The following is a 9,358-nucleotide window of genomic DNA, read 5'->3' as shown; positions in this document are numbered from 1 at the left end:
ATTAATTAATTGAGAATTAATTAATTATTTGATTTAACAAAAATATAATTAATTTTGAATTAATTTATTTTTGGGAATTTTGGTATTTCAATAATAATAAAAAATTGGGAAAAATCGCATGCCTTCCTTGGCATGTGGTACACGTGTAGCACAGTGCTCAGTCATTGTGCTACACGCATAAGAAGCTCTTGGTAGTTTCTTGCTTGCTTCCACAATTTTATTTATTTAAATATTAAATAAATAATGAGATATTGTAATATGATTAAAATATTATTATTTAAACATAATCTGATAACTGATTAGTTATTTTCAAATTGTTTAAAATAACTAATATTTTATTTTTAATATATATTGGATATATTAAATATAGGATATCAGTTTTTCAAAACGATACTTTTTCAGGGATAGAAAATATATCATGAAATCTCTCTGAGAAAAAGAGAACAGTGATACAAGCATAGGTCACTGTTCTTCACAAACTTAGGTCCAAACTTTATCAGATCTCATGCGTTGAGAACATCTGATAAATAGATTTTGCCTATTATTTTGTATAGCGAGCCCACACTCGTTCTTTGTGTGCTGAGAATATTTTGGAAGATCTTGGTGTGAGATCTCAAGGATTTTTGCCATACAAAAAGATAGCAGCGATGAAAGACTTGAGGTAATTTTCTGTTCATATCTTTGATTCAATATATATATGTATGTGAAGAAGTAGATCTAGAAATCTTGTGGGATTAAATTAACAATTTTGATTGTTGTTCCGCTGCATATAATCTCTGATTTGATCTATAAAAACTAACAATATATTCACATATACATTCAAGTATACCCATAACGGATCAAAATTACAAAAATGTCCTTCTAATAAGAAATGGGCCCACATGCATATTTAATACTCATAAACATGCATTTCACGTATCCATACAATCATATAATCATACATGCCACATAATCATGCATTTAATTATTAAATCACACATAAAACAATTACGCCCTCCCGCCACGCTATTCAAGGCCCTTAAGCCTTATTAGTGATTTTGGGTCGTTACAGATGTTATCTGTTTTGAATATGTTTTTTATGGTTATGTAAATATATGTTATAATTTTTTTAATTATTTTCCCAAATTTTCTTGTTATTGTTTAATATAATATCGCAGCAATGTGTTTCAGAGTTATTTACATGTTTTGTTGCTCTGTTTAAAATTGTTTCAATTTTTTTTAATTTAATTGCTCTAGTTGGAAGATAATGGCTCTGTTTGTTTTGATGTTGTTAATATTTGTTAAGTTTATGTAACGATATGTTACAGGGTGTTTGATGCTATTAGCAATGTTGTAAGCATGTTTTTGTTTCATGTAAATATATGTTACAGGTCCTAATTTGGTAGTTTGTGGTTTTGTAGATAATATGTTCTGTCTTCTTGAAATATGTTTTCAATTTTTTTAATGCTCTAATCTGAGTTATGTTTTCAATTTTGTTAATATTTGTTAAGTTTATGTAACGATATGTTACAGGGTTGTTAATGTTATTATCGATGTTGTAAACATATTTTTATTTTATTGAAATATATGTTACAGGTCCTAATTTGGTAGTTTATGGTTTTATAGATAATAGTTTATGGTTTTATAGATAATAGGTTCTATACTCTGGTCTGAGTTATGTGCAATATAGGTTCAGTATGTTTAAGATATTTTACATGTTTTATTGCTCTTTTAATAACAGTGACAATTTTTGTTTATTTAAGTAGCAAGATAATAGTTCTGTTCTATTCATACAATGTTATATTTGTTTTGATGTTGTTAACCTGTGTTATGTTTTTGTAAAGATATGTTACATTGTTAATGTCCTGATCGGATTTTATGTAGATGTGGATTATATGTTTCAAGTTTGGTGATATATTTTATTATTCTGTAAAATTATGTTACAAGTTTGTTAATGTTCGTTGTCTATTATTCTAATGCAGCATATGGAATGTTTTATCAAACATGAAGATCATTATAGACCAAGAGTCAATTTTCACTGTGGTTTTGAGAAGATCAACGTGATCTCTGAAAAATTGACTAAGTCTCAAAAGGATTTGTTCAGTAAGACTTGTTTTGGTCATTTTCTAAACATTAAATCCTATGCTAATCAAGCTAAACTGGTTCACCATGTATTGTTGAGGGAAGTTAACCAGCCAAACTTAAATGAAATGTGGTTTAAAGTTTGTGGAAAGCTGATTAGGTTTTCATTGGGTGAATTTAGGTTATTGACTGAGTTAAATGTGTTTGGTGACATTGATAGAGGTGGAATTAAGAATAATAATCCTATTGGATTGTATTCTAAATTTTTTAGTGACCATACAAGGGGCATTTCAATAATTATTGTTGAAGAAAGGTTTGAGGCTGCCAATTTTGATAATGATGATGAGGCTGTTAGGATGGTTGTACTTTACCTCACTAACTTTCTGTATGTTTGGCAAAAAGAGAAGAACATTAAAAAAATTGACTTTTATCTTTGTGATAGTGGTGGTTTTAATCATTTTCCATGGGGTAAGGATATTTTTAATGCGACTCTCTCATAATTGAGAGATGCTTTAAGGCAAAATAAAGTTGTTATTACTAGACAAGGTTCTTACCCAACCTATAAGTTGAATGGATTTCCAGTTGTTTTCCAAGTTTTCATTTACGAATCAATCTTAGTTTAGAGAGAACTTATTGTGAAAAGGTTAGTTGTGGTCTGCCTAGGATTATAAATTGGTCATTTGTTGCAATTCCATCTCATAAGAAGCTTGAGATGAATGTGTTTTCATTACATAAGGTAATTTTTAATTTTTTTTGTTTTTCTTTATTTATGAATTTATTTGATTTTTTTATTTGTAAACTGATGTTACTGATTTGTTATTTTCATACCAAAATTGTTAAAGTTTTTCCCACTGATGAAGAGAACAATAACTTCAAGCTTGAAGGTTTTTTCCAGTGCAACAAGGATTTGAATGTTGCTGACTTTGAGGATGATGATTTTGTTGCTCCTCCAAAGAAACCAACAAGTGAGGCTCCTTCACCCTCTTATGTTCTTTGTGTGACATTTGGCTTTTCTGATCTGAAAATTATTGTGGATGATTGTCAAAAGAAGTCTAACAATATGTCTAAGGAAATTACAATGTTAAAGTCTACTAGTGAATCTGGACACGGGGCATTGATGGAGATGTTGGTTAATTTGAAAAATGATCAAGGTATAAGACACAAGGCTGTCATGGAAATCTTAGGTGAGTTGAGGCCAAAATCATGTGGTATTAATGATGATATTGATCATGTTGATGGTGGTTTTGTGGGAGCTGACTGTTCTGGTGGAATAAGTGGCATTGAGGCTGGTGTGAATGGTTTATTTGGGAGGAAGGATGATGTTGGTGATACTTCTGGTGGTGGTGCTGTTTTAAAGGAAAATGATAAGATTTTTTAGAATGAAAGTTTTACCCAAGTTTTTTATGAATGCATTCAAGCAATGCAAGAAGATGCTGCTGGAGATATGGTAATTGAAGATGACAAGAATGATGCAGTAAATAAGAATGAGAATACTACTAGGAATGATATTGAAGAAACAAAGGTATTTATACTTATCTAAATATTAATTTAATTGTTGGTTGTTTTGTTAATTTTATTTTATATTTTATAAATGTTTATATTTTTGTTAATATATATAATTAATGTTTTCTTTTTATTAATTTTTTTTTCCCTTTTTGATAGGAATTTGATTTTGTTTCCATTGGAGTATGAGAAGTGGAAGAGAAAGTTTAGAATGCTTGTTTTGTAAACCTTTTGTTATTAATTTGTAAACTTTAAATTTCTAAGTTAGTTTTGTGTAAGACTTTTCCTGAGTATCTATAAACTTTGTGATGTTTTTGTAAACTTATGTATTTTGGAATGTTTGTCCGGCCATTATTCTTCTTTATTATATCTTGAACTTTTTTTCTACCGTTTGTCTTTTTTTATTATGGTGTTTGTAATTGGTTAGTTATATTTATATATGTTTTTTTAATTTTTATATTTGTTAAATATTTTAGGATGTTGCATGTGATGATATTATTAAGAAATATTTTGTTGATGAAGGCAACAATGACCAGGTTATTTTTGTTTCATCATACATATTTTTTCAAGTTAATGTATTCATGCATTTCTTTATTAACTTTTTAGATTCTGTTTTGTCATAGAATATTGTCAAACTTCATGATGATGTAGCTGATGTTGTTAAAGATCTTGAAGAAGAGACTCATATGTTTAACAACATGAATGTGGAGATTTTTGATAAAGTTGTTATGCAACTTTTGGTAATTTGGCAAAGAAAAAGGTAAGTAAACAAGGCATATTTTGTATTTTTTTTTCTTTTTGCAATATGTATCCAGTAGTTGTTTTATTGAGTTTTTCATATTATTTTTGTTTTTAGGAAGTTGTTATGGCAACACCCATTGTTGGTTCTTTGATGAATCCAGTAGTTGTCTCTACTCCTGTTGTTGGCAAAAGAAATCCAAAGCCTACTACAGTTTTCCAATCTCCTTTTGTGAACCAATTTGGATCATCTTATTTTGAGGATATGAAACATTTGAATGCTATGAAGTCTAAAAGGAAGGTTGTGGGATGATATACATTTGGAGACAATCTTTTTGATATGCCAAATCAAAATGACCAAGACTCTTTTAACAAGTGGTTTTCTCTGAGGCTGAGAAAAAATAATAAGTATGCTTCTCTGTTATACCCAAAAAATAGGAAGATGCATTCTAGGAGAGTTAAGGGGAATGGTCCTAGGAGACCCCAAGGAGGATGTGGTCCTAGGAGACCCCAAGAGAGTGATCCTAGGAGAACCAAGGGTGTGTAGGAGGTAAGCCTCCCAAGGTTTTCTAAGTGTTGGCTCGAACGTGTCCAAGGTAAGTAGCTAAGGAGGAGGAGTCTCATGCAAGAGAATGGAGACTTAGATTTTGATAAGGAGATCCTATACAATGTTCGATCGGACATGTTTGGGAGATGCTAAAGGTGAGGTTGCCTCAATGTTGTCCAAGGTGAGGTTGCATCAATGTTGTCCAAGGTGAGGTGCCAAGGAGGTTGCCTCGGACCACCTTGGTCCGAGGAGAAGCCAAGGAGATTGGTTCAAGGAGGAACATGGCATGCTAGAGGAGAGTGCATGTTAGAGGAGAGAAGTGCATCTCCTACCACCATGCACGTTCAACCCACCAAAGACATGTCCTACCACCATGCATATCCTACCACCATGCATGTTCAACCAGCACTTGCATGGGTAGTGAGTAGGAGGTGGACCAACTAGCTAGAGGAGACTAAGTCAGACACAACTTCAACAACATACGCGGGAATCTCTCATTCTTCCCACAAATGGGGAGCTTGTTACATTTCGAATTTTGAATGTTTATTTGTAATATAAATGTAATAAATATAATAAAATATCCCTATTATAAGGGGATATCAGTTGAGGATCCCAGGTCTATAAATAGAGAGTTTATGGGATGAGAGAAAGGCTTCTGTTGCTTCTTCTTTCTAGAGAGAGAAAATTGGGTCTGTCTATTCTAGAGAGAGAAAGTGCTGAAATTAGAGAGAATTCTTGTATTTTCACAATCTGTACTGAAGAAACTCAGTTGGCTCAGTCCATCTGATCTTGAGTATAGATTTATAAATCACAACTCTAAGTGGATTAGGCTATTACCGACAATCGGGGCTGAACCACTATAAAAATCCTGTGTGTTATTTACTTTTCTTGTTTATACCGTCTGTTGTCGTTTACATTCTCTTGAAGGTTCGTCATATTTGACGTTCTCACGTCGTTGGCTAAAAACGCAGTCAACATTCTTTTTTATTTGTTTATTTGTTTTGTATTTCAGTTTCTGTTACAACATAATTGACTTTTTATTGTTTATATTTGTTATAGATATAAGAAATTTGATGATAATAATAGTATCATTAAGGAGCCATTTCAGTTTTGTGTAACTGAGATTGAGAGAAAAATATGGTTTTATGATTTAGTTAAAGATGGGAGGGATTTGACTAATGAGGTATTTTTTTTCCTGAATAATACTAATTTTTTTTGTAGTTTTAGTTGTACTGTTTTCATTATTCTTATTAAGGTTTGCTTCTTGTTTTTTCAGCATATTAATGTGGCTTTTTATTACCTTAGAAAAAAAAAAGCCAAGTATTGTGAGTCGATAAAGGTTAGAGTTACTACTACTGATAACTCTTTTGATCAAGTTATCACTACTATGTATGATGTGTATCTGTCAAGTGACTCTGATCAATCAGTTATATCGAAGAATAATGTAGTTTTTTAGTATATTTGTGGGTATAAAATGATTTGTAATACCCCTTGGTTGCTAGTAGATTTTGTTTTGTTTCCTATTAATATGACACTTGTTGACTGTAATCATTGGATTCTTGGTGAGTTCAAAGTGAAGTAGAGATTTTTTAAAGTCTACAACTCAATGAGAAGTATAGTTATGGATAAGAAAGTGTTGAAAGTTGTTGAAGCATATTCTACTTTGTTGCCCATGTTTATTTCTTTAATAATTTTTATGAGTCAAAGGAAGATATTGATCTAAATGCACAAGAATTCAAGGGCATTAATATGTGTCACCCGTTGGACATTGTGTTTGATGATAAGGTTCCACAACAGAGTAACAAGTAAGTGGTTTTTATTTGGTATTGTTATTTTTTGATTGCATGATTTTGTTTATATGCATTTATGTATTACTGATTTTGAGTTTTTTTTTTTTTTTTTGTAGCGAATGTGGGATATTTGTCATAAAGTATGCTGAATTTCTTATGCATGGACTTATGGAGAATATCCCCAATCCTCTGAATGTTAGTTTCTAGAGAAACAAAATTGCAGTTGAGCTATATGTCCATGCTAAAAGAAAGGAAGATGAAGGCTATATATCTGATGGGGAGTTCAGAGGAAGAATGAGCGAGAAGATTTTGAATATTAATGCAAATGAAGTATGAGAGGATCAAAGTAGTTAACATTTGACTTTTATCTTATAAAGATGATACACACTTATGGCAAGATAACTTTTATGATATTTGTTTTGTAAACTTTTCAGCAAGTATCATGTTTGAATATTTTGCATACTGTGGCATATCAATGAATTTTGCTATTAGCTCTTTTTTATGTGGAATGTTCTTTTTTAAATGTTGTTGTTCTTTTTGTTTATTTTTTTGCACAGAGGTATCTCAAGCTTGTAACTTGAGTTCACAACTTTATTTTTATATATATGTGTTAGGTAACTTCTGTTAAAAGTTTGTAACCTAAGTTTATGCAATAATTTTTGCTTAGCATTACCTAACGTTTATTAATAGTCATGATAACTCAAGTTTCAAATATGTATCAAATCATTACAAACTTTTAAAGTTAATCATTGTTAATGGATTGAAAACTTACAAATGAAAATAGAATATTCATGTTTCAAACCTGTAACATAAGTTAATAAAAGAACTTATTTCCTATGTATTTGATATTGGAAGTGTCTATTAGAAACTTGTAACATAAGTTTATGCATTTAATTTGGTCATTGTATCACTGAACATTCGTTAATATTTATGATAATTTATGTTTCAATTATGAAACAAATTTTAAGAAAAATGTATGAAGAATATTCATTTCAAACAGACCTGTAACAAATATGTAACAAAAATTTATAGATAACACCCTGAACATTAAGCATCATATATTGATGCAAATTTTTTAATAAGTTTTTATAATATTTCATATATTCAATAAAATTCCATAAGGCTTTATCACAAGTAATAGTGATAAGTAGTGTTCCAATCACTGTTCCGGAACATACAAAGTTTCAAAATTCAAATAATAAGTATTTTCAATCTATAAGCTTTAAGTATTATTTTTTGTTTTTTTGTTCTCAATAGAGGCTGGTTTGTGCAAGTTTTCCGGTTGTGCCCAAGCTCTCAACACCTTCGACATTTAAGCTGATAAGACCCTTCTCTTGCTAAAACAAGCCTCTTTTTCCTTGGCCTTCCACTTTTTCTGTTTCCCTTTGGAGGTAGTACTTCTATTTCCTCAACATTAGGTGGAACTATCCATGTTTTTGGATCTCCCAATGGATGTATTAATGCATTATAGGTGTTCAACATGGCTTGTTTTGTGAAATAATATGAGCAATATCTTTTATATTGAAGGTTCATCTTTTTAATGACTGACATGGCATGTTCACAAGGTAATTCATCCAAATCAAACTTGTTACAAGTGCATGATTTCTTTGCAATGTCTACAATATTTGTTGTTAAACCACTGTGTACACTATAAATGAGTATGCTAGCTGTTTCTACCTGAAATGAAATAAAAGTAATGAATAAGGAAGTATATTAATATAGTGGTATTTATAAATGAAAATAGTTGTACTTACCATTATTCTTAATGACTTGAAAAAGTTATTTCTTAAGTATTCCTCTTGTTTCTTTGGCAAGTCTGTAAAGGTTGCTTCTACTTCTTTTTTGTTGTTGCAGCTCCATTTTTTAATGAGGTTTCTAAGGCACTCAAGTAATGTTGTTGCTGGAAGCTCTCTCATTTCTTTTAGTGCCGCATTAATGGATTCAACTACGTTTGAAGTCATAGCTGCACATCTACGACTTTTGGAGTAGATTCTTGCCCACTTTTCATATTTAACCTCATTGGCCAGAAAAGGGTGGATTCCTTCATGTAAATTGTCCAAGTCCTTCATGTACTTCTCAAAATCTTCCATGTTATAAGCTTTTGCAGCAGCATGAAATGTCATGTTGGTTGCTTCTACATCTATTCTAAACTTGGTATTTATGTTGCAGAAAAGATGGTAGGCGTACACTCCATGAGTTACATTTGGATAGACATTTTTGATAGCATTCTCTATGCTTTCATGTCTATCTGAAACTATACACAACTCTTCTCTTTCTCCATAACATTCTTTTATTTTTCTGAAAAACCACTCCCATGAATCATTGTTTTTAGAATCTGTTATAGCAAAAGCCAATGGGAAGATGTGTATATTTGCATCTTGTGTTGAAGCTATGAGAAGTGTACCCCCAAATGCAGCTTTTAGGAATGTTCCATCAACAACAGTTACTGGAATGCAATGTTTCCAACCTAGAATTGATTGTCCCATAGTCATAAAAAGATATTTAAATCTGTTTAGATTATCAATTTCCAAATCTGTTACAGTACCTCGATTTTTGTGCTTCAAAATGTGAAGATATCATGGAATGTCTAGGTAGGAATCTTGACTTCACCCATGTACAAAATTAACTGTGTTTTCCTTAAATCGCCATGCTTTTTGGTAATTCATGGAAACTCCATGTCTGTCCAACATGTCTTTAGCTATATCTTTAGGTCTATAAT

General features: G+C 31.1%; 1 protein-coding gene across 1 annotated transcript; it reads right to left on the bottom strand.

Annotated features, from left to right (window-relative positions):
• Positions 1-7,935: 7,935 nt before the first annotated feature.
• On the bottom strand, positions 7,936-9,125 carry LOC133832542 (uncharacterized). Its single transcript, XM_062262870.1, has 2 exons — positions 8,394-9,125; positions 7,936-8,316 (listed from the first exon to the last, which is right to left on the bottom strand). The coding sequence occupies exons 1-2, from the start codon at positions 9,123-9,125 to the stop codon at positions 7,936-7,938; spliced, it is 1,113 nt and encodes a 370-aa protein (XP_062118854.1).
• Between the last annotated feature and the right edge of the window lie 233 nt (positions 9,126-9,358).

The sequence above is a fragment of the Humulus lupulus genome, chromosome 4 (assembly GCF_963169125.1).
Source record: "Humulus lupulus chromosome 4, drHumLupu1.1, whole genome shotgun sequence".
Lineage (NCBI taxonomy): Eukaryota > Viridiplantae > Streptophyta > Magnoliopsida > Rosales > Cannabaceae > Humulus > Humulus lupulus.
The sequence above is the reverse complement of the archived record's forward strand: the minus strand, read 5'-3'. Positions and strand labels throughout refer to the sequence as shown.